Below are 26,455 nucleotides of genomic sequence, written 5' to 3'. Positions count from 1 at the left end.
AGTGATGGACGGAATGCTGAACATTGTCAAACACTCACCCCCAGTCATAGATCTGGGTTTTATCCATCGTTCTTTTGCTCACCATGCCACCCCAGTTTGGACCCAGCCATATGCAAATCAGTCTTGACCCTGTTCCTCATGGGAACAGTCCAGACCGAACTGCCAAGCCAGGTCCTGCAGGACAAACCCTTTGGCTGCCAGTTTATAAGGAAAGGAACTCTCTGCAGTTGAGCTAAAACTTGTGTCAATATGTTCATGCTGTTCGAACGCATATTTATGGTTCATTAATGCAAACCCTTTATTATTTGGATGAGCGCCCTAAATAAATGTAAGCTCACACTGCACTACTGACCATGGTACCAGTAAAAAATAATGTGTGCATACACATTTGAAAGGTTTAACAATAGAAGGCTATGTATAATGCTAACAGAATGCTCCTTGATTAGATGCAAATGTTTGCAGAAGCTTTTAAGCAAGATTGATGATTCTTTCCTTTCAAAATAAGATGTTCAGAAATAATTTCAAGCAGGAAAAAAAACGGTTTGCTAAATTACTGTGAAATTTTAGGTACTTTTTTTTTTACAGCATTGTTTAAAAAAAATGTATTGATGCATGCTAGTAGTTCTGAAAAATATTCATAATAGAAAATCATTGTAACCAGTTTCAACAAGATTATGGGAAATATCAAAAGAAACAAACATTAGTAAATCCAACCAATCCGACACTGGTGGTCATTCTCTTGGTGTTGTCAATGCATGTCTTGTTTTGGCTTTTGTAAAACTTTATTACTGTGGGAGTTGCCAGGCCCTCACCACTGTAACAAACATCGGCAAAAGCCAAAACAAAAATTTGGTCTCAAAAAGCACATATTGCCATATTAGTTCCTGGCACGGACTAAAACTATTTTTTGTGCCAGTATGCTCATTGTGGAAGAGCAGAAGGCTATCACTCACAGTAAAACCAGCGGATAATTGGATTAAGAGAGAAATAGATTTTCTTTAAAAACAGAAGGCCTTGGTTAATGCCAGACCTAATTAGGGGCCCAATTCTTAAAGAAAATTGCACAAATACATCCCTGGTACTTGTATTTGCGTTAGTGCAGAATTATGGCTTTCATGAATTCACAAACATTTTCAGAAGTAGACCAGGAAATCGTACTCCTAGGAAATATCTGTAAATTGTATTTTAGCACAAGCAAATATGAATGTGTAGATTTGCTTGTGTGAAAATCTATTGAGCGTTTACAAGTTAACTTTCCCATCAACCACTTTTTTCCCCCCAATCCTGCATGTACTTCCACTTCTGCCCTCGTCAGAAGTAAACCTTTCTCAGTATGGGAAAAGATTGGAGAAGAGCTGGTGAAAATCCTCAAATCATGCAAGTTAGCAGGTATACACAACCTCAAAGGCATTCCAACCCTGGAACTATTGCTTACTGCTTCCTCCAGCCCAAGTATGTAGCTCTTCATAAAGGTGGCAAAATAAGGAAATTGCTAGTACTCAAGCCCTACTATAGTATTAGCCCAGAGAGGCTATTATCAGAGCTAGTAAATAATGAGACTGTTGCCACGATTTATCGCCACATTACATGGTACCAAAAGGGACTAGTATATATATATATTTTTTTTTTTTACAGGAGGAGTAGATTTAGGAAGCAACCTGTCCCACGGACAAGCAGATATTTTATTAAATTCCACACCCCTGCAAATACAGGGCCACGTATGTGCCACAAACGCAGGCATCACAGAGAAAAATCTCAAGCACGCACAATACAGAGACACATACAAGAAACACTAAGAGGTGACCAGCAATAAGAGACAAGTTAGTAAAGATCTACGGGATTGTGGGGTGAAAACTCATGACTCTTTCCTTGTAGGCCGTAGACAGTTATTTCCCCATTTGTCCTTTGGAAGTGATCAACCCTTTTATCAACATCCACACACTTTCCAAGTTTATTTTATAAAGGTCTAAAGGCAGTCGTGATTTTTAGGTCTCGTCTGAGACACTGCATGTGCTGTTTCCTGCAGGTCTATTCTTCTTAAAAAATAAAATAAATCTAATAAGGGGACTTAGAGCCCACCCATTAGTTAACATTAGTAAGCTTGCTCATTATTCTCTGTGCTCTTAATTACCATTGGTAGGCTTGCTCAGAATTCTTGTTTTTATTGAGCAGCTATTTCTTTTTTTATATTTTGCCGGTCTAGCTTGCTTCAGACTGCTTTGGGAAGGTTTTGGTTTCAGTTCTTTAGATTCAACACCCAGGAAAAAAAGCACTGGCAAAGTTAATATGTATTGCACATGGGAGATCTATAATTTTTGTAATTTTTTTTGTCCAGACCTGGCCGTGTTAAAGCTCTTTATTCCCCAATTTAGCCCTGCTGCACAGCATGTCCAAAAACATTTACAAAAACAACCAGCTCTCGTAGGGGAGAGCTACTGGCTTTGCCAATGCTTGTTTGTTAAAGCGTGGTATGTGCAAAAATAGGGACAGGTTCCCTTGCTGTTTTCCCACCAGACTCTCGCAAGCTTGTTTTTCTTTGAGGAGGAAAACAAAATAATCTAGAGATCAGCAGCTAGTTTCACAATCTCTGTTGAGTTAATGAACCAACAAGGAATGGCAATAGGAGAAACAGGTTGGAGCGGGAGGGTGGCGAAGAAAGAGGATGGGACGTGGGAAAGGAAGAGAATGGGGCGGGTGGGAAAGGAATAGAATGGGGCGGGTGAAGAGAATCCAGATGGGGGGTTGGGCATAGGGTAGAAACCGGATGGTGGGGGGGAGAAACCAGATGAGCAGGTGAAGGGAGAGACCAGATGGAGCAGGTGAAGGGAGAGACCAAATGTAGCAGGTTCTGGGGGAGAGAAACTGGATTGAGTAGGTGGTGGGGGGAACAGATGGCGCAGGTGGGGTGGGAAAAGAGACCAGATGTGCAAGAAACCAGATGGGGTGGGTGCAGCGCTGACCACATCATAGCTTTAAAAAAAAAAAAAAAAAAAAAAAAAAAATTGGACCTGAATTACAGCGCAAGCTGCAGATGGCCAGTGGAGGATCACTAATTAAACATCATCTTCGTCCATGCACCACACCTAAAAAAAAGGAGGTGACCCATGGCAAATACCTCCCAATTAGAAGGCAGCAAAGAAGAGTGACATTACTGCAAATGAATGATAAGCAATGGGCAGGTCTCACATCCATTACAGTACACAAGAGCCTAGCATGCTCATGAAGGTGAGACATAAAAATAACTTATCGCCCCCTCCGTCCTCTCCGAGAACCTGTACATCTCCTAATTGATGGATCTCAGAGCTGTATGCCCGTCCTCTTGCTTACAACAATGCTTTATAATGAAAAAAAAAGTCCTTTCCTTGCCATCTATTAAACATGAGCATGCAATAAAAACAAAGAAGTTTGTGCTTTCTATAAGATGCCTGGCAACCTTTTTCTGGGACGTTGCACAGGTCTCGTGGAACTCAATGAAGCCTCCTGAAGTGGTCTACTGTAATTCAACATGCGTTTTTGGCTCTTGAATATCCCAGAAATTGAGCAGTCCCAGACCTTCTTGAAATGTACTCAGTCAGCTACGTGGCATTTCCCGCTTTGGACAGCTCAAGGTGCCAAGATTCTACATTACTGGCCGACTGGCTCTGTTTAAATACCTATAGGGGTACAAAAATACCTACAAATCAACCAGGAAGAAATAGGCAGTCTTTAAATGTATTTTAGTCATTTGGGGACATGAAAGTAATTTTCTGCTATTTGATAAAAAATAAAAATAAAATAAATTAAAAAAATAAAATAAAATAGCTTATACTGCCATTTCTTTAAATAAATATTTTAAACTGTAAAAAATTAAATTATTAACCATTTGTGGCCCTGGGATTGGAGTCATAATTTACAAAGTTTTATTTCTAGGAGATTGTGGACATATACTTTTCATTGAGATTTTGGAGCATTTATTGGGTTACTGATGTCTGAACAGCATGCATCTGCCATGCGTATAGCCACTGGGTCTAAAAGAGTATAAAAGCAGCAGGCTGGCACAACTGGTTTGTTTCCAGTTAATCTGGTAAAACGAGAGATGCCAAATTCCCCAGTCGGGCAGGGGCAGGCCGTGTAGTGGTTAGCTTGCTGAGCCGTAAGGTGTGCCCTCTGGCGTACTATGACTTCACAGGAAGGGACATCATAAGAAGAGACTTTGTTGAAGGGATCACATAGGTGGCACTCCGGAAGCCACTGGACTGATGGAAAAAGAGTGGTTAAAGCTTTGGCCTACACTGGCATGATTGCCACAATTTCCAAAATAATTCAACATTCACACAAAGAGATTGAAAATGGTGCATGGTAAGGTAAAAGGGATTGCATAGGGTCACACATCTAGTCAAGTAAGGAAGCAGCGCTGTACATTTTTAACCTAGGTTTTTCACTCCATCTGCAACGCTGCAAGAATGTATATTCTGTTTCTAGTTTCATATAAAAATAGTAATGCTTTGTTGTAGATTCATTTCAAGAATGAAACCAGTACAGACTGATGAACAGGATACAAGTCCTATTTAGCATGTACAGTGTCCTCATCAAAAGAGAGGTCTTAAGACATAGCAGCCGAGCCCCTTATCACTCCCCTCAGCTTTAATTGGACAGGGTCTACTTTTTAGGTCTCTCCTGAGACAGCTCATGCTCTGTGGCTTGCAAGACATTATGTTAACTTAAAGGGGGCTTAAAGCCCACCCACTACTTACCACTGGTTGACTTCATTATCATCCAGATTTACTTCCTTTTTGTTTGTCACTTCCCTTGCCCATGAACCAAGCACTGCTCCCTTTCAGCGTCCTTCCGTTGCTCATGCGCTTTTGGAGATACTTTTATTTTTTATTTACAGCACTCCATAAGAGTGCATGTGTTTGCACGCTGTCTCTCCTCCATCCAGTGTTGTTGCTTGCACCTGCCCCATGCCTCCCACCCCTCCCGCATTCTATTGTTGCTTACTCCATCCCTCCCACATGCCTTAGTGATGCTTGCTCATGTCCTTCCCACCCCTCCCACATTTCATTAATTTGCCTCCTCCCTTTCCAGCAATTGTTGCTTGCCCCAACCCCAAACCCTCCCTAGGATGTGTGACCCTTACCAATCTACCCCCTCCCACCATATTTAAAAAAAAAAAAAAAAAAAAAAAACTTTTAGCCATGCTACAGATCAGCTGTGCTGCTGCACAACATGGCTAAAATACATTGACAAAGCCAAAAGCTCTCATAGGAGAGACCTGCTGGCTTAGCCAATACTTGTTACCGTTAGCAGAAGTATTTCCTCAGCTCAGACCCAGTGTACTGGGCCTCTGAGTACCAGATTGTGCGCTGGGGCTACAAGACAAGACACCCGGCTTTCAAAATGAAGGCCAGTGCTGAGTCTACCATCATAGCTGGAGAGAAAACACAAAGCAGCGTTTCAGGTTACAAACAAGCATTGTCAAAACCAACAGGTCCCATTTACGCATCATTGAATGGTTTTGTTAGTGTTTTTAGCCATGTATGTTAAGGTACTGCTAGTCATAGTATTAGTATACTATTGTATAGCCAATCATTGTATGGTATAGTATGTTGTATAATATGTATGCTATGGTCTCTTATAGTAAGGCATAGTATAGTAAGGCATAGTATAGTATGGTATAGTATAGTATGCTATGACCTTTCATTGTATAATATGATGGTGTAGACTCCCACTATATAGTATGATATGGTATGGTCTGGCAAGGCCAGTCATTGTATAGTATGGTGTGACCTGTCATGGTATGGTCTGTCATCATATAGTATGCATGTTTTAATACTGCTGTTGACTTTAATGATTTATCATTGTGTGGCTTTTGTCAAGCCAATAAAGGGAATTTAGGTAATAGAGATACAAGAAAATAATATTAGAAAGCATAATTGAGTGAATATTACCTGCAAAGTGCATGGGCTATAAGAACTAGAGAATTGTTATAACTCTATAATTTTAACAATTAGATTTTAGGCTTGAACTATTTAATGTAGTAGTTGATAATCGATTGGAGTTAGGATTAACCGCCCATTATATTTTATATCTCAATATTTAATATTCTGTAATTTTAAGATCAATGTTTTGCCCGAGCTGTTTTAATAAGTATGTGATTTTATAATTTATTCAGGGTTTTCTTAATGCATAATGTAGTGCCTCTCGTTTATCTTATTTTACAATTGATCCACTGTATAATTATGATATAGTGTTCTATCGCATACTTTTATGGCGTATAGCCGAAATAAAGTTATTATTGAAATTGAGTGAATATTTCAAGTAGTTAAAAAAAAAAAAAAAAAAAAAAATGCAAATTTCACAATGCGTACTTTCTGGTACCAGTCATTCACATAAGACTAACTGCAAGAAAACATGAACAAATAAGACTGAATGAGCTGACGCCTGCTTACACAATGCACACCAGCTTATTATTTGCCTTTGGGCACTTGAATAATAGGTTTTAATTATCCAACAGAATGACATTACTTTTATTTGTCTTCGAAAGATGAAAGCCTGAGGATAGATCCAGAGGCGGTCCCACAGGCAGAGTTTTAACCTAATAAGCTACCACCTTATGTATCGATTGGTATTGATGTTGGGTATATCTAGACTGTTCTGTATTTATTTTTTGCGGATTTTAAGGGTGTTTTCCAAACCTTTTAAAATCAGTGTTTTTTCAACTGCCTAACCCCCAATCAAAACAAAAACTGTTCTTTTGCAGTGATTGTTATAAATCACATATTTAATATAAAGAAAAGATAGTGCAAGGGCATGTACGGTCTTCCCATTGGCAGTGTATCCAAATAACTTACTTTAGATTGTTTTAAGCACAGAAAGTCAGTGTGTTGCACTCTCACTCACATCTCATTACAGTTTCTAACTTTTCATTCCCTCTCATCCTCACTCTGTCAGGACCTCTGACTGTTTTAGAGGGCTATAAATGGATTTAAAAAATAAGGGTGTTATATTTAGATATTTCAATAAGCAAATTCCTGGACACACTGGGGGGTCTTTCACCCACTCATTACTGAATACTATGACATTGTAGTGGGTGGGTCAACCATGCTAACAGCATAATACCGTTTGAAACTATTAAAAATTTGATATACACCGGATTAATTTGCAGCCCTGCATTCTAAGGAAACTGAACCTTGGTGCTTCAAGCATCCTTGCCACTGCTTTCCTGCATTCTACATTAAAGTAGTGCTACCGTTGTGTGGATTTTCATTGCTGCCGAGTGTCTCCATGGCAAATGTTAAATCAGTCCTGCTCTTTTTACAGACATATTGCACACTAAGACTTGAATTTGTGCGAGTAACATTGCATCTATGGGCTCATAAACCTCAGCAGTAAAGGGCTGTTGGGTAAAACACCGGGATTAGCTGACGGTACCACACATAACAATGGTGCAAGTGCAGCTATGCATTTTGTTGCTGTCTGGAAAGCCTTGTGTCGCATTTTCACCACTATACCATGTGCATGGTGAAAGCAGTACCCTCTTCACAGATACCCTCACTACACTTGGAAATGAATGTTTCAAGACTTGGGTATTAGGAAGGTGACCTGCTATCAATAGTGACTTCTTGGAAAAGGGGGCTGCTGCACCAAAGGGGTTTACTGATTCAGTGGGTAAATGTGATAGTACATATTGGCCAAGAATCTTATGAGACTGCCATCTCACCAATCAGTGAAAAATTAAACACTGCTTACAGATCAAATATGATTTTAATATTCCCAGATTCTCTACAGTGTGTAATATACTACGTTCAGACCCAAACCGGCTCCTATACAAACCCCCTTTATGCCAAGCACACAAAATTGGAAGAAACAAAAAGGAATAAGAAACAATATTTAGTGACATCCCTAATAAACTAAACTCAAGCAGACTAATCTTAGACCAGTCTTTCTTGCTGCTACCTCGTATACATTGTGTTGCTTCTTTGGAAAGAAGTTTAAATTACTAATTCTCTCTCAATTTCCTTTCTTTGAATGGCACTTTAATTTATGGTTCTGCAGGCGTTTATCACTGTTTAGGTTTAGGCTGATGAGGGTGGTTTCCTATTTGGAGGGAATTTATCCGTTAATATATTTTTTACCTGAACCAGGATAAATTAGATATATCCTGCTCTCAGTGCACACACCTCTTTTCCTACAAAATTAGTGAGGCACTAGGCAGCCTCTCTGCCGTCATGGGCAGTGAATCATTTTTCACCAGGTCAGATACAGAGCAGGTTGAAGAGGTGAAATGGCGACTGCAGCACTGTGTGGAATCCTGGAGGTGCAGAGTCAACCCCTGGCCATACACTGTCCACCCTATACGTAAGGCACACCAGTAGGGGCAAAACTATAAGAAAGGGCACCACTGCGCTCCCAATGCAGGAACTAAGCTTGTTAGATAGATTTGCGGTATTGGATACATAATCCATCATCTGCTGCATAATATGCAGATTTTAACAAACAATTTTTTCTAGCTAAAATGTATCAAAAGCTACTAAGAATGTGTCGATGTGGGTTTGCGCACAGTGGAAGGCCCTTTGCAAAAGTGAACAAGTCATCTTTCAGTTGCTTATTTCTGTATTTGGTTGTTAAACTGGTACTAATGAGGTGAAATATCTTCCCAGACAGGATTACTAAGTGTAAAAAAATGACAAAATAGTGATGTAATACTATTTTAAAAAGTGCTGCACTATGTCAAATCATTTGCGGTAAGTGAGGCATCGTGTCACTTACCCTTTCATCTGTAGAGGAATGTGGCAAATTCTGAGGCTACACTCTTTTGAACAGGTTTCACTCATTTAGTTTGTCAGTGTGTTTAGCAGACGCATTGGGAGGGAATCATAATCTCTGTAAATATAAACGCATGCACTACATAAATGTGTCTATTCTTCTATGCATGCGTTGTGTTTTAGTTCCTGGTTCGCTGAGCTCCTCTGCTTATTTAATAGAGCAAGCTGAGACAGGTAGCTGCATTTTTCTTCATGATTATGGACAAGCACGTTAGGAAAGTTAAGAATGCTGAAGTTTCTGATATGAATTGCTCTAAATATCAATCTAGATCTCCCACTCCTCCCAGTAAAAGATCCTGGACATCATGATAAGACTTTTGAGGACAAGGTCAGGCACAGATGCTGTGGGGAACCTTGGGTGGCACGAAGTTGAAGGACATTAACAGAGATGAAGTGGAGTTGTAGGATTGATCTGAAGAGGAGTTTGTTCCTCCAGTGGAACATAAAGGCAAATACATTGATAAGGAGATTTTGAACAATCATCTTGCAAGACTTCACACTAATATGGGGTTTTCTTCTGAAGAAAGTTCATATTCTTCTTCAAAGTCTATTCTATGGTAGTTAATGAGAACTCATGATTCTGGTCTTCCTTTTCCTTGATGTGGCTCTTCAAAAATGGAAAGATCCAAACAAGATTGTGGTCTCCAGTTTTTTGTCAAAACTTTATCCATTAGAGGAAACTGATTTGAACATTCTATCAGTTCCAGCTGATTCACAAGTGATAACCCCGGTTGGCAGAACGTCTAGTTCTGAGTAGAATATATGTTAAAGGACACAATGGACAGAAGAACTGATTCTGCTTTTAAAAAGGCATACATAGAAGTCAATGTGGCTCGCAGACCTGCTGTATAAGGATCCTATACAAGCTGTAATCTGATGGTTCTACAGAACTCTTTAAATCCACTGAAGATGGCAATGAGTGTACTTCTTTGTTGGAGAATCTTAAGAAGCAAGTAGAATTTGCGTTGTCAGAAGGCACAACTGTTGCAGTCAAAAGGAACATGTTTCTTAGAGCTTGGTGTTAGACCTGGCATCCTTAGCTCGGTTTTCCCCTTAAGTTTTTGCCTTCAACCCTCCTGTTTGCTGACTTCATTTTTGCTGACTTCAGGACTCTATGCACTTTCCCAGCGCTAACGTGCTTGTGCTCTCTCCTTAAAGCATGGTAGAACTGGCTTACATTCAACTGACAAATTTAATTTACTTGTAAGTCTCTAGTGAAGTGCCCAGGGGCCTGTAAATGAAATGCTACTAGTGGGCCTGCAACACTGATTGTACCAAACACTTATGTGGCACTTTAAACATGTCTCAGGCATGCCACTGCAGTCTATGTGTGCAGTTTTGAACTGTCATTTCCACCTGGGAAAATAAACCTTTTTGTGTCTGTATGTATCCATCCATGTCCCTCAGGGTAGGCCCTGAACAGCCCAGAGGGCATGGTGCAATGTTTTTTAAAGGTAGGACATGTACTTTTAAGCTTTACATGTCCTTGATGTGAAAAACTCATACATTTGCTTTTCACTAATGCAATGCCTACCTCTCCCATAGGATAACATATTACATTTCATAAGTTGCAACTTCCAAATTGGAACAGTTAACTCATTCATGTTTGGTGTCTTTGAAATTGTAATAACAAATTCTGACTTATGGTGAAGTCTGATTTTAAATTACAATTTTAAAAATGCCACTTTTACAAAGTTGGCTTTTTCATGGCTTAGCCATTTGGTGTCTGCAGACTGTCTCTGGGTCACATGGCTGGGTGTAGTTAACAGTTGGGCTTTGTGTATTCAGCCTAGACAGCCACACACAAGAGATTGCTTTGGTGTGCCTGAATGGGCCATCACTTGCAGGATGGAAGACAGGAGCTGAGCATGGCCCCACTTATACTTGAATAGGCTGTGTGCTGCCTCCACACAAAGGGATGTATGGGGTATACCCAGTTAGTCAGGAGCAAGGACAAGAAAGGCAGGGCACTTGCACATTTCAAAGGTATGCCTCTAGAAGCTTCTCTCACCTCAAAGGCAGAATTGGGTATAAATATTAGACTTTTGGATCAACTCTTCAGTACACTTCTGGACCTATGGATACTCTGCCAAGAAGAAGGACTGTTGTGCTACTGGAAGGACTGCTACTGTGCTGTACTGCTGTTCTGAAGGACTGCTGCCATCTGTTGAACCCAGAACCCCAGAGTGACTCCAAGGGTTAGTTGGCTGGCCTTCTGACTTCAGCCTCAGGGACCGATGGCTCCAACAACCTCTACCCCAGCACCTGGACTCTCCCATCCAGGAGTCTACCCTATCAAGTGGCGCCACCACAGTCTTGGAACTGTGCCTAAGTTGTTCTGCCAGCCTCTGTGGAGCCAGCAGAACTCACATCATCTCTGCTGCGTGACATAGCCCTGAGCAGAAGCAACACACCATCATCGCTGTGCTGGTCTTCCCTGTCGCAAAGACCCCTATCGCAGCCCAACACCTCATCAGAATTGCAACTGTGTGACACATCCTTGGCACAGGCAGCCTCAGTGAGGGACTCCACATTGCAACATTTCGGCTCCTTTGCACTGACGCATCGCCTCAATTGGCAAACGCATCCTCGATGCCGGACTTTGATTAGCAAGCCCTCGTCAATGGGGTCCTCGTCGACATTGCAGAAACTAGCATTGCAGCCTTGGCATATCTCGGAATGATACATCACTTCGGCTATGTGACGCATCTTCGACGCCAGAGCTCACATCACAAGCTCTCGTCAACAGGATAATCGAGGGTGATGCAGAATCTTCCATCGCAGCCTCGCCGCATCTCGGAACCAAGGCATCACTTCAGCTATGTGACGCTTCTTCCACATAGACTCAGTAAACCAGGATTTAAGGTACTTTGTTCAACGAGCCTAACTGGATCGCTGTAGCCGGCCAGCGCTCCATCACGTTCAGTCTGAACTTGTGACTGTCCCAGTCCAGCATGACCAGCTATTGACAGTTGGCGCTTTGGGCTTCTGGCGCTATTTTTTACTGAAATCTTTTAAATGTGCATATCTCCAGTTTTTTTTTTTTTTTTTTTAATTGGACTTTTCTTGTTTTGGCCTCATTTTATTTATTAAAAAATGACTATTTTCCTAACCTAGTGTGGGATCATTTTTATGTGGTGTTTTCACTTTATTACTGTTTGAAGAATTGCACAAATACTTTACACATTGCCTCTAATTTAAGCCCGATTCTCTGTGCCAGTCTACCAAAGGGTTGAGTACAGGTTAATTTAGGTTTGGCTTGTGTCTCGCCCTGACGAGGACTGTGGTTGCTGCATGATCAGGGCCCACACCCCAGTCATCCAACAAGCCAGTTTCTTACACTTGTCATACTGATTCTGCTAAGAAAAGCTTCAGAACTTACAATCGCAGTCTCAGGTTCAGAACTTGAAGAAAGACTTCACAGAATATTTAAACAAAAAAGATGCCTTCTCTTACAGACAATCTCACTCTCATTCTACAGGGAATCAAGGTACATTTAAATCACCCTTCAAACAACTTCCAACATATTAGTTTAACCAGGCCACAGCATCTATGTTCTTTCCCTAAACTGTAACATTGCTTCCACAACTGGCATACCCCTGGAACACAGCTAAGTCCCTTGTAAAAAGTACCAAGGGCCCTGTGGCCAGGAAGGGTCTCTAAGGGCTGCACAATGTATTATGCTACCCTAAGGGACCCCTCACCAAGCACATGCACACTGATGTTGCAGATTGTGTGTGCTGGTGAGAGAAAAAGGTAAAGTTGACATGGCATCTCTCTCTCTGGGTGCCATGCCCACAATGGCTGCATACCTGTAGTATAGGTAAGTCACCCCTTTAGCAGGCCTTGACAGCCCTTAGGCAGGGTGCAATATACCACGGGTGTGGGCATAGCTGCATGAGCAATATGCCCTTACAGTGTCCAAGTCCATTCTTAGAAATTTTAAGTGCAGTGTGGCCATATTGAGTACATGGTCTGGAAGTTTGTCATTATGAACTCCACAGCTCCATGGTGGCTTCACTGAGAACTGTGAAGTTTGGTATCAAACGTCTCAGCACAATAAACCCACACTGATGCCAGTGTTGTATTTATTGAAAAATGCACACAAAGGGTATCTTAGAGATGCCCCCTGTATTTCACCCAAGCCTCTAGTGTAAGGCTAACCGGACTGCCAGTAACAGACAAGTTTCTGACCCACCTCCCCCCTGCAGGAACTGCAACACTTGGTGGTCAGCCTCAAAGGCTACTGCCTCTTGTTACACTGCCCCAGGGCACTCCAGCTAGTGGAGATGACCGCCACCCCACACCAAGCCCCACTTTTGGAGGCAAGTCCGGCGGGAAAATGAGTTAACACAAGGAGGAGTGACCACCACACCTAGGACCACCCCTAGGGCGCCCAGGGCTGAGGTAACCCCATCTTTGCAGAATCCTCCATTTTGTTTAGGAGGAGAATGTGAGAAAGTAGCCTCTTTCTAGCCTTGTTACCCCCACTTTTGGCCTGTTTGTGAGTGTATGTCAGGATGTTTGTCACTGTTTTCACTGTCTCACTGGGATCCTGATGGCTGGGCCCCAGTGCTCATAGTGAAAAACACTATGTTTTCAGTATGTTTGTTATGTGTCACTGGGACCCTGCTAGTCAGGACCCCAGTGCTCATAAGGTTGTGGCCTATATGTATGTGTCACTGGGACCCTGTCACACAGGGCCCCAGTGCTCATAGGTGTGCATGTATGTGTTCCCTGTGTGGTGCCTAACTGTCTCACTGAGGCTCTGCTAACCAGAACCTCAGTGGTTATGCTCTCTCATTACTTTTAAATTGTCACTAACAGGCTAGTGACCAATTTTACCAATTCACATTGGCTTACTGGAACACCCTTATAATTCCCTAGTATATGGTACTAAGGTACCCAGGGTATTGGGGTTCCAGGAGATCCCTATGGGCTGCAGCATTTCTTTTGCCACCCATAGGGAGCTCTGACAATTCTTACACAGGCCTGCCACTGCAGCCTGAGTGAAATAACGTCCACGTTATTTCACAGCCATTTTACACTGCACTTAAGTAACTTATAAGTCACCTATATGTCTAACCTTTACCTGGTAAAGGTTGGGTGCAAAGTTACTTAGTGTGAGGGCACCCTGGCACTAGCCAAGGTGCCCCCACATTGTTCAGAGCCAATTCCCTGAACTTTGTGAGTGCGGGGACACCATTACACGCGTGCACTACATATAGGTCACTACCTATATGTAGCTTCACAATGGTAACTCCGAATATGGCCATGTAACATGTCTATGATCATGGAATTGCCCCCTCTATGCCATCCTGGCATAGTTGGCACAATCCCATGATCCCAGTGGTCTGTAGCACAGACCCTGGTACTGCCAAACTGCCCTTCCTGAGGTTTCACTGCAGCTGCTGCTGCTGCCAACCCCTCAGACAGGCAGCTGCCCTCCTGGGGTCCAGCCAGGCCTGGCCCAGGATGGCAGAACAAAGAACTTCCTCTGAGAGAGGGTGTGACACCCTCTCCCTTTGGAAAATGGTGTGAAGGCAGGGGAGGAGTAGCCTCCCCCAGCCTCTGGAAATGCTTTGTTGGGCACAGAGGTGCCCAATTCTGCATAAGCCAGTCTACACCGGTTCAGGGACCCCTTAGCCCCTGCTCTGGCGCGAAACTGGACAAAGGAAAGGGGAGTGACCACTCCCCTGACCTGCACCTCCCCTGGGAGGTGTCCAGAGCTCCTCCAGTGTGCTCCAGACCTCTGCCATCTTGGAAACAGAGGTGCTGCTGGCACACTGGACTGCTCTGAGTGGCCAGTGCCACCAGGTGACGTCAGAGACTCCTGCTGATAGGCTCCTTCAGGGGTTAGTAGCCTATCCTCTCTCCTAGGTAGCCAAACCCTCTTTTCTGGCTATTTAGGGTCTCTGTCTCTGGGGAAACTTCAGATAACGAATGCATGAGCTCAGCCGAGTTCCTCTGCATCTCTCTCTTCACCTTCTGATAAGGAAACGACCGCTGAGCGCGCTGGAAGCCTGCAAACCTGCAACATAGTAGCAAAGACGACTACTGCAACTCTGTAACGCTGATCCTGCCGCCTTCTCGACTGTTTTCCTGCTTGTGCATGCTGTGGGGGTAGCCTGCCTCCTCTCTGCACAAGAAGCTCCGAAGAAATCTCCCGTGGGTCGACGGAATCTTCCCCCTGCAACCGCAGGCACCAAAAAGCTGCATTACCGGTCCCTTGGGTCTCCTCTCAGCACGACGAGCGAGGTCCCTCGAATCCAGCGACTCTGTCCAAGTGACCCCCACAGTCCAGTGACTCTTCGGCCCAAGTTTGGTGGAGGTAAGTCCTTGCCTCACCTCGCTGGGCTGCATTGCTGGGAACCGCGACTTTGCAGCTACTCCGGCCCCTGTGCACTTCCGGCGGAAATCCTTTGTGCACAGCCAAGCCTGGGTCCACGGCACTCTAACCTGCATTGCACGACTTTCTAAGTTGGTCTCCGGCGACGTGGGACTCCTTTGTGCAACTTCGGCGAGCACCGTTTCACGCATCCTCGTAGTGCCTGTTTCTGGCACTTCTCCGGGTGCTACCTGCTTCAGTGAGGGCTCTTTGTCTTGCTCGACGTCCCCTCTCTCTTCAGGTCCAATTTGCGACCTCCTGGTCCCTCCTGGGCCCCAGCAGCGTCCAAAAACGCCAAACGCATGATTTGCAGCTAGCAAGGCTTGTTGGCGTTCTTTCGGCGGGAAAACACTTCTGCACGACTCTCCACGGCGAGAGGGATCCGTCCACCAAAGGGGAAGTCTCTAGCCCTTTTCGTTCCTGCAGAAACCTCAGCTTCTTCTGTCCAGTCGAAGCTTCTTTGCACCCGCAGCTGGCATTTCCTGGGCATCTGCCCATCTCCGACTTGCTTGTGACTTTTGGACTTGGTCCCCTTGTTCCACAGGTACCCTAGATTGGAAATCCACAGTTGTTGCATTGCTGGTTTGTGTCTTTCCTGCATTATTCCTCTAACACGACTATTTTGTCCTTAGGGGAACTTTAGTGCACTCTGCACTCACTTTTCAGGGTCTTGGGGAGGGTTATTGTTCTAACTCTCACTATTTTCTAATAGTCCCAGCGACCCTCTACAAGGTCACATAGGTTTGGGGTCCATTCGTGGTTCGCATTCCACTTTTGGAGTATATGGTTTGTGTTGCCCCTATCCCTACGTTTCCCCATTGCATCCTATTGTAACTATACATTGTTTGCACTGTTTTCTAAGACTATACTGCATATTTTTGCTATTGTGTATATATATCTTGTGTATATTTCCTATCCTCTCACTGAGGGTACACTCTAAGATACTTTGGCATATTGTCATAAAAATAAAGTACCTTTATTTTTAGTATAACTGTGTATTGTGTTTTCTTATGATATTGTGCATATGACACTAAGTGGTACTGTAGTAGCTTCACACGTCTCCTAGTTCAGCCTAAGCTGCTCTGCTAAGCTACCATTATCTATCAGCCTAAGCTGCTAGACACCCTATACACTAATAAGGGATAACTGGGCCTGGTGCAAGGTGTAAGTACCCCTTGGTACTCACTACAAGCCAGTCCAGCCTCCTACAGAGAATAGTTAATAGGGTTAGGGATGTGCCCCACTTCCCAAAGGGAGAGGGCACAGGTAGTGTGTAGCCTAACTCAGGGAGAGTAGCCATTGACTACTGCCATCTGACCCCTGTAACACCTCTTATTCTAGTATTTAGGGGCACCCCTGAACCTTGCTCTTCAGACTTCTGGTGACCTGAAAAGCTGCACCTGCAGAGAAGACTACAGACGACAAATTACTTGGCCTGTCTGCAGCGTCAGGACTCCTGCCACAAGACGACTTGACCTGCAGGAACAGCAACCTCTACAAACCTCCAGAGGACGGCCTGTCTACCCAAGGAACAAGATCTCCCAAGGACAGTGGCCCTGTCCACAAAGAAACCTCCAAGAAGGACTCCAGAACCGCCCGGATCCACAAGTCCTGCCCACAACCCGTGTCCAGGTGGCCCACCAGCCCAGATAAGGTGCCTAGGTGTTTACAACCTCCGGTCCAAGTTGGTTTGACCGCTCCTGATCAACACGATGCCTGCAGCCTAAATCCAGAGGACCCCCTGACCGCAACCGAATCCATTAAAGATTTCCCCGATACCTAAAGGTAACCCTGCACCTGCAGCCCCCTGGCGTTAGGGAACCCAACCAACGGTCCAACAACATCCAGTGGGCTTTCTACTTACCTGTCCAGCAGTTGATTTTCTTCAGTCGACTCCCTGGACCACGCCTTCAGCATCTTTGTGAACCCCCCAGGGTTCCCTCATTAAAAAGCATTGGCCTCCTGATGCTGTGTTTGCACCCTGCACCTGGCCGCCCCTGTGCCGCTGAGGGCGTTTGTTTGGTGCTGATCTATACCCCCAGGTCTGTGCCCTGAAGTCATGGGTACTTACCTGCAAGCTGTTTTCTTCTAAGTGCCCCCTGTCTCAATGGGATTCCAGTGGGTGCCCGACACCAAATATGACCTCTGCACCCAGCCGGCCCCGTGTTGCTGGTGGTGCACCCTTGGTGTCTTCCTAAACTTTGCCCTGTGGACACCCTAACCCACAAAGACTGGGATTGTAAGTGGAGTACTTACCCTCAAATTGTGTTGTTATTTTTCCTCCAATAGAAGCATTGCTTTCTATGAGAAATTGCACCTTGTCCACTTTTGAAAGTGAAAAGTATTACTTACCTGTAAACTGTTTTACCTGTGAATTCTAAACAAGGTGCTTTTGATACTTGAAACTGTACTTAACTGCAACAAAGATTCTTTTAGTTCTAGACATAAAGTAACAAAGTATATTTTTGATACATAAAACATTGGCCTGGAGTTAGTCACTGACTGTGTGCCTCAGTTCTTGAAAATGTGTGTACAAAAAATGCTTAGCACTACCCTCTGATAAGCCTCACTGCTCAACCACACTACCACAGAAGAGAGCACTAGTATTATCTACTTTAGCCTCTGTAAAGCCTCTGGGAATTCACTGGACTCTGTGCACACTATACATTACTTTGGTGTAGTATATACAGAGTCAGCTTCCTACAACGTAGGCAGGGCATCAGGACACAGAGTTGCTCAGTGAGCTGGTATTAAATATGCGAGGAATCAGAATGCTCAAGACCGTTCTTAACAAGCATTGGCAAAGCCAATAGCTCTTGCTTATGCAAGAGCTATTGGATGAGTCAATGTGTTTTAACCATGTTGTGCAGCTGAGTGTCTGCTGTGCAGCATGGCTGAAAATAAAGATAAAAAGCACTATGGTGCACAGCAGTTCTTTACCGTACAGCATGACTAAACAAAACAATGACATAACTAATATCTTTAGCGTTGGCGAGGCCTATTACTTTTACTAATGCTTGTTTATCCAATCCTTCCTCCAAGGATCAGGCATTGTTAAATGTTTTAGAAGTCTGAAGAGCTACAATGTTAGACTTAGAACCTACGAGTTATTGTAGAAAGTCAGACCATTTGTTTGTTACATTTGAGAGTTCTAGTCAGGGTAGCAGCTCTCAGAATCAGAGTAGATGGATCAGGACACAATTGCTCCTGCTTGCCAGGTAAGATCACAGAAAGACCTGCTGCTGCTTGCCAGGCTGTACTGAACGGTCTATCTTTAACAGAGATTTGCACAGCCGGCACCTGGGCTGCTCCTCGCACGTTTCTGAATCATCACAGAATTCAGAGTTTGGGTTTAGTTGATGATAATTTTGGACAAAATGTTCTGAAGTCTCTCATGTCTGGAAACGGACTAAAGTTTGTTACCTTTTCTTGGTTCCTGCTTTTTCACACTATTAAAAAGGTTGTTCTGCGTTTAGTGGTAACACTTTTTATGGCATTTATTATCAGCCAGCACAGCCCTCGTGTTCCTCAACGGTAATGACTAGGATACGGACACAGGGATAATGCCTGGTAATCTTCATTATCAGCCAGCTGACAACCTCATCAACAACAACAACACTGCCTCCCAGGCAAGTCAACGTGAGTGACCTGCCAGGGGACAAACAGGAGTGTCTATAGGGGAAAGCTGCTTTAGAAGGCGAGAAAAGAGCACACATTCCATAATGGCTGCATAATAACGCGAAAGATGCAGAAGTTCTGAGAATAGGCACAGAGGAGAGGCAAAGACGAGTCACAAGGCCCGACCTCGAGTAGTAGCATGTTAAGTATCACATCTGTTACAACTGGACACCAAGGTATTTGGAATGTATCGGATGTGATATTATACTGTGACTTTTGGGGGAATAATGTTTCGAGTTTACTCTTACGGCATCAAAATCTACACCTCCTCCTCCTCAGTGCGTTAAGTGGACAGTACTCTTCGGTACGGAGTACCTGCATCTATTTCATTTGAAAGGAAGAGTACGCGCACTTCTCAGAATTGCTGCAATACATTGAATGGGAGAGTACCGGCCCCTCTCAGGAGTAAACATGTACATGCAGTTTTATATTTCCATTTAAAGCACTGCTCCCAGTAAATACAGAGCCATTTCACATTGTTAAACAGGTTTGACCTGCCAAAATATAACAAAGGTCGTGATCTTTGACGCAGGTGGTGAATACCAGGAGCAATAAACGTCCCACCCCTTGTAGTGGCGATACCCGAGAACAGTGAACGCATTCAACAGGCAGTAGTAACTAGCTCCGTAGTGTTTCCTTATTGCAGAAAAAGCGCGCGTTCTTCACGTTAAGACTGGTCCTCGAGCAGGTCCCCTGCCCCGCCCCCTCTCTATTAAAGAGAACTGCATCCGCGCCCAAACGTGATGCTTCCATCCTACAATCCCCAACAGCAATCATAAAATACCGTGTTACATCGTGGCTCTTTGCTGCGAGAATTTCGAGTTACGTTTCTGCCAGAGCGCACAATAGTTTGTGTGTGCACTAGACCCAGCCTCCTCCCCTCCTACCATTTTGGGGGAACATTCTGGCTTTGCCGCTGACTGCTTACACGTGCGTCTGGGCCTCAGACAGGGCGATCAAGGAAAATAACTGCGGATGACCCTAAACTTGACTACTTTAAGAAAATGTGTATACCCCGTCCGCTGAAAGGCCAAGGCCTGCTGCTGGTATTATCAAGCAGTAGCCTTCTAGAGAGTGTCACAGTGCACAACACCCACAAAGCACTGCTTTAGTCAAACAATTTTGTGAAGAATTTACTTATGAAGGGTGGAAAAACTGCCTAAAATGTTTGCCGACTTTACAGATATTTCAAAAGTCGAGTAGACTTCCGGTGCCCTTTCTTAAATACGCTTCCCCCAGGATAACCTGTGCCACAATACTTTAAGTTCACTGCACCGATTTCTTTTATTGGAAGTTAGACTGATAAAACCAAAGAAAGAAGGTGTACGCAGGAGCTTGCATCTCCTTTCACCATGTCATTAGTTTAATGCACATCACTTGCCCCCCTCAGACATAAAAGTGTTTTATTTTCCTGCACCCATCATGTAGGAAAGAGCCTCTTTTGACATGGTCACCCCTCCCCCACACTCTTTGCCTGGTTTCTGGTTTAAGTTCGACTGAAAGTGCACTTGGTTCCTGCTATCCCATTGCCAGATGTCTTTCCCCCAAAACCGCACAGTCGTTTCTCCCCAACTGGCAAAAGCTTTAGGACCCACTGTAAGTACCTAGTTAATGGTACCCCTAGTACCCAGGGCCGGGGGTACTCAGGAGTGTCCCTATGGCTGTAGCACGAATTGTGGCACCCTAAGGGACCCCCTCACCAAGCACATGACCGACTGCCACTGCAGGCACTGATGCAGAGTCCAACCTGGTTTCATCCCTGCTGGACTCTGCAGTATCCACATCCAGGACCCCCTGATCGCAGGTGCTCCCAGACAGAGAAGCCCAACGCCTAAGGACACCTCTGCATTCATCGCACTCAGGCCCTGGAGAAAAGGACCACAGGTGCACCAACGTCCACGAACACCCCAAATCTACAACCTATTTTTTTGTCCCAGACTGGCTTCCTAGCCAGAGTCTGCAGTCTGTCTTCATGAGGACTGTTAGAAATGGGGTCTCTAGTTGGAAGTCAGTTTGCACCCTGTCTAAGTAGGGACCCTCACTCTAGTCAGGATAAGGGAGATAACCGCTCAGATAACCCCTGCTCACCCCCTTGGTAGCTTGGCACGAGTAGTCAGGCTTCTCTCAGAAGCAATGTGTAAAACATTTGCACATAACACATGGTAACAAGTGAAAACACTACAAAAGGACACCACACAGGTTTTAGACAAACAGCCAATATTTATCTATACGAAACAAGACCAAATACGATAAAAATTCAACATACAGTAATAAAAATGTGAATTCTGCAAGAATTACTCAAACAATACAGTTCCTTGAAGTCAATAGCGCCACCTGGGGCTATATCACTGCGTTGTGATCAACCAAACCAACAGTGCGGGCCAGCTGCGGCACTGCGGGCCAGCTACGGTGTCGGGAAGACACGTAAACTGTACATTGGAAATGCCGGGCGTCATCATCCTCGCAATGACATCCGGAGAGCGGCGTCGCTGGCGTTGGTTCTGGATTTCGGTGCAGGGGTCCTCAGGCCGTCGAAGTCATATGCGTTGCGGATCGAACTCCGGGCTGATGAAGTCAGGAGCACTGGCGTGGATGACGTCGGGCTGCAGTGCGAAGTGGGACGATGTGACATGCAGTGCCCACAGGTCACAGTCCAGGCAGCGGCTCGGTGACAGCGTCCAGCGTCATCGGTGAGACCAGGGCTGCGATGTGTAGTGGGGCAGTGCGAAGTCACCAGGCAACGGTGCAGGCAGCAGCGGCGGCGTCATTGCTGAAGCGCTGTCATCGGTAGGCCCAAGTCGACGTTGTGCTACGGGACACAGTGCAAGCAACGGCGTCGGTGGCAGCGTCAGATGGCAGCGTCTGTGAGACAAGGGTTGGGGTGTGAAGCGGGGCAGTGCAGCGTCGGCAGGTCATGGTGCAGGTCAGCGGCGTTGGTGGCAGCGTCACTGTGGTTTTTCTTCTTGAACAGCACAAAAACACACACTTCCCAGTGCTGTAGGCAGATAAAACTGAAGCCTTTGGTGTCACTGAGACTTCCAATAGGAGACAAAATCTACTCCAAGCCCTTGGAGAACTATCTCAAGCAGGATACACAGCAAAGTTCACCCTTTGCTATCTTTGAAGGCAGAAGCAGCAACTGCAGGCCAACTCAGCAGAGCACACACATCAAAGGGACAGTACTCCTCCTCCAGCTCATGAGCTCTTCTCCTTGGCAGAGGTTCATCTTGATCCAGAAATATTCTAAAAGTCTGGGGGGTTTGGTCCACTACTTATACCCCTTTCTGCCTTTAAAGTAGGCCTACTTCAAAGGAAAGTCTCTGTTGTTGACAAGATCCTGCTGTGCCCAGGCCAGGCCCCAGACACACACCAGGGGGGTTGGAGACTGTATATGGGAGGGGGGGGGGGGGGAGAAACAGTCCTTTCAGGTGTAAGTGACCACTCCTCCCTCCACTCTAGCTCAGGTGGAGCATCAGGATATGCAGGCTACACCCTCGCTCCTTTTGTGTCACAGTCTAGAGGAGAGGTGCAAAGAGTCCAAATGTCAAACTGACACAGGCAGAGAATCCACAAACAGGCAGAGTCACAGAATGGTTTAAGCAACAAAATGCCCACTTTCTAAAAGTGGCATTTTCAAACTAACAATCTAAAAATCAACTTCACTAAAAGATGTACTTTTAAATTGTGAGTTCAGAGACTCACAACTCCACATTTCTTTCTGCTCTCAAAGGGAAACTGCACTTTAAGGATAATTAAAGGCAGCCCCCATGTTAACCTATAAGAGAGCTATGCCTTGCAACAGTGAAAACCGAATTTGGCAATATTTCATTATTAAAATATGTAAATCACATCAGTACATGTCCCACCTTTAAGAAACACTGCACCCTGCCCTTGGGGCTACCTAGGGGCTACCTTAAGGGTGCCTTACATGTAGTAAAAGGGAAGGTTTGGGCCTGGCAAGTGGGTACACTTGCCATGTTGAATTGATAGTGCAAGACTGCACACACAGACACTGCAGTGGGAGGTATGAGACATGTTTACAGGGCTACTTACGTGGGTGGCACAATCAGTGCTGCAGGCCCACTAGTAGTGTTTGATTTACAGGCCCTAGGCACCTCTAGTGCACTTTACTAGGGACTTACCCGTAAATCCAATGTGCCAATCATGAATAAACCAATCAACAGTACAAATTATATATGGAGCACTTGCACTTTAGCACTGATTGGCAGTGCTAAAGTGCCCAGAGACAATAAACCAGCAAAGATAGAGTCCAGTCTACCATAAAAACAGGAGGTCAGAAGGCAAAAAGACAGTGGGGGACACCAAAAAGCTGTCAGGTCTAACAAAGACCAATTCCCATTTAAAACCATGGGGCACCTGATGCCTTGCTGCACCCCTGCATCTGGCCGCCCCAGTGCTGCTCGGAACGATCTGCTGGAGTGGCTCTGATCAGCACCCAGTACCTACCTTAACTCTCTGAGATTGGCCTTATATGACTTATATTGACAATGACTTTGTCAATCGTGTGTTTGCTGAACAATGTTTTCCTCCAAAGGTTAACATTGAAGAACTCTGAAATTGCATTGTGTCGATTTTTTAAATTAAAAGTAAAAAAAAAAATATATATATATTTATGCTTGAAAATTTACTAACTTTGCAACATAGTTCTTGGGTTAAAAGTATACATAAACAAAAGTATTTTCCTAAATTGGTCTCCGATTTAGTCTGAGTGTGTGTCTCATTTATTACCTCTGTGGGTACAACAAATGTTTAGCACTACCCTCTGATAAGCCTAACTGCTCGCCCACACTACCACAAAATAGAGCATTAGTCCTATCTATGTTTGCCTCTGCAAACCAATTGGGAATCCACTGGACTCTTAGCACAATGTGCTTTTTTTTAGTGCAGGGACCCAGCTTCCTACACATCTTTTTTGTGTCATTGGATTTATGCTGTTATCTCCAAAATGAGTCTTCACTGGACTCCTTAGATCATCCATGTGGCTCTGCCATCTCATCATCCAGGAACTGCTTTACTTCATAATTTAGCCCCGGATTAAGAGCACTAACTTTCAGAAAGAAGTTTTTTTAGAGCGCACATCCTGAAATAATGTATTTTAAGGTGCTCCTATATGTGATTAAAAAAAAAAAGAGAAGGCAAAGTGAAATAAAGCAATTGCCCAGGATCACACAATTTGGTCAAGTGGGTAAGCATGAATTGATCCCAGGTTTTCTGGTTTCACATTGTTGCGATTCATTTCATTCCAATTCAAAAATCAAGTCACTTTATTTTTTTACACCTGAATCTCCCAAAGGATAGCAAGCAGAGAAAGTTTATGCCAAGGTGTGGTAGAGGAATACCGATTCAGAAACAGCATTATTGACAGTACTGTCAAATCTATGACTCTTCTAGAGAGTAAGGAATCGTCTAGAGGTCAGTATAGAAAGAAACCATAAAAATGGCTGTAACTTCACATCTCACTCACCTTACTCCCCCACAGCCCAACTCCCTCCCTGCTGGCATCAATGCAACCCTTGGCCACACCACACACCATACTTGTTTTGCCCCTGGGAAAATGTTTGTGGGTACCCATGTCTTAAAGAATTAGAGTGCTGAAGGAAGCATGAACTCTAGGCAGTTCCCAAGTTTAGACAGAGAGCGGTTCCTTCATCTAGTGAACAGCTTGAGAGTGTTGCTGGTATGGCGTGGTGCCCCATATAAAGGAGCTGCTCTCCGCCTAAACTTTGAAATAACCCGGAGATGGATAGATAGATACAGAGATAGATAGATATTCAGCCCTAACAAGTCCAAGCACAACACAGTTTTCTTAAGCCATCCACTCACCTTCACACCCTGCCTACTTATACCTATTAGATTTCTCATTCGCCCACCTGTTTTAAACATTATACCTTACATTTGCCCACCTATTCATCAACATTCACTTACTAACCAACCCAACAATACAATACCACACAAATACAGAGGCAATCTTAGCCATCAATTAACATTATCTTCAGTAAAATAAAGCCAGCCCTACTGGCTTTGCTAATGCGTGCTTTTCTTCACATCCTAGAGCGTGTAGGCCGTTCTTAATAATGGAATGAGCAAAACTACAAATCCCAGAATGCAACGATCCTGTACCTGATAAGGTACTCGCAAGTGAAGGCTGCAAACGCGAGAGCTCTGGGCATAGTCTCCGCTACGGCTGCAGCCTCGCAGGGATAATACAAACTGCCCTTACCCTCGTCGCTCAGCCGAAAGTCCCGCAAATAAAGCAGCACCTCCTGCAACCCGCAGTACAGGCTGAAGCCACCCTCGAACGGTGGGTCGCGGAAGAAGAGCTCGAACTCGGCAATTTCGCGGTGTCGGCCGCTCCGCCAGTACCCGTAAGCCATGGTGAACTGGTAAAGGTCAGTGAGCAGCGCCAGAGAGATGTCACCGCAGCCCAGCGCCATCCTTGCACTGTACCCGAAGGAGATGCGACCACTGCGCATCCCGCCATGCGCAGGGGCGTGGCCCCCACGTTGGCGGACATGTTAAGGTCAGGTAATCGATCTTTCGCTCACGAGACTTTAGTGAGGGTTCGCTTTGAATTTTATGCCTGACGTCAAGGTGGCGGCTGAGGGGACGTAAACACGCCCAATAACCTAGGATAGTATTTCTATGCAGATGAGCTCCTGTCAGTTGGAAAGGCGTGTATTTGTCCAGGAGCATCAACTTGTCTGAGTCAGGGCTTTTTCGCAAAGATTTCCAGGAGTTGTGGTTTCCCAGTGTTTTCTTTTCCCACGAAATCAAGAGTGACCCGTGCGCTTAGGTTAACGAGGACTAAAAAGATGACAAGAAGAGTTTATGTCTGGTACTAAAACTTTGAGAAATGTCCCGAAGAATTTGCATACTGCACCACGATAAATGTGCACATTAGACTAAGTATGTATTACTGCTTCTGTGCACATGTGGGTATATATTTAGGGGGTTTTCTCCAGCCAATACAACCTTGCCATGTACATATGTGTATGTATAAATTAATTTCAGTTTTTTATACAAAAGAAGAAAACAAAATCTTCCTTTCAACTTTTGTCTCAATCCCTCCCTTTCAAATCCATTCCCATCAATCTATCCCTACTCTAAACTCTACTAAACACACAAGCAATTAAGAGCACAAACCTAACATAACTAATGCACAAAGAAAAGGAAAACAATAATTAATATACTAACTATTGACCTCTCATCTTGGATTGCTGAGTAGTGTGCTACTTGCTGCAAACTGCTTTAACGCCTCATCAGTGGCAGTAAGAGTTATATAACTACAATTACAAGCGAACAAGTGGCTGTCATGGTTTATATGCGTGTTACATTATGGAAGCTGCCTGATATGTCATTCTTTCTATCTTGCCATCAAATAAGTGACTGGATTTGGGCCTACCGCTTCCTCATTCAACATGGAGTGTAGTACGTTGATGTTGACCAGCCACTTGTTTGATGGCAAGATAAAAATAACTTATCAGGCAGCTACAATAAATTAATGCAATGGTGTACACAACAAGATATTTGTAAGGAGATGCAGGATTACAGCACTGCCTGC

At 44.3% G+C, this 26,455-nt stretch overlaps 1 protein-coding gene across 3 annotated transcripts in view; it reads right to left on the bottom strand.

Annotated features, from left to right (window-relative positions):
* Positions 1-25,364, bottom strand: part of NAPRT (nicotinate phosphoribosyltransferase) — a 189,740-nt gene extending 164,376 nt beyond the window's left edge. For all 3 annotated transcript variants that reach the window (XM_069220891.1, XM_069220889.1, XM_069220890.1), the window contains exon 1: positions 25,115-25,364. In XM_069220891.1, the coding sequence (XP_069076992.1) occupies positions 25,115-25,328 (214 nt within the window). In that variant the 5' untranslated portion in view covers positions 25,329-25,364. The remainder of the gene's footprint in view (positions 1-25,114) is intronic.
* Positions 25,365-26,455: the final 1,091 nt, after the last annotated feature.

The sequence above is a fragment of the Pleurodeles waltl genome, chromosome 2_2 (genome assembly GCF_031143425.1).
Source record: "Pleurodeles waltl isolate 20211129_DDA chromosome 2_2, aPleWal1.hap1.20221129, whole genome shotgun sequence".
NCBI lineage: Eukaryota > Metazoa > Chordata > Amphibia > Caudata > Salamandridae > Pleurodeles > Pleurodeles waltl.
The sequence above is the reverse complement of the archived record's forward strand: the minus strand, read 5'-3'. Positions and strand labels throughout refer to the sequence as shown.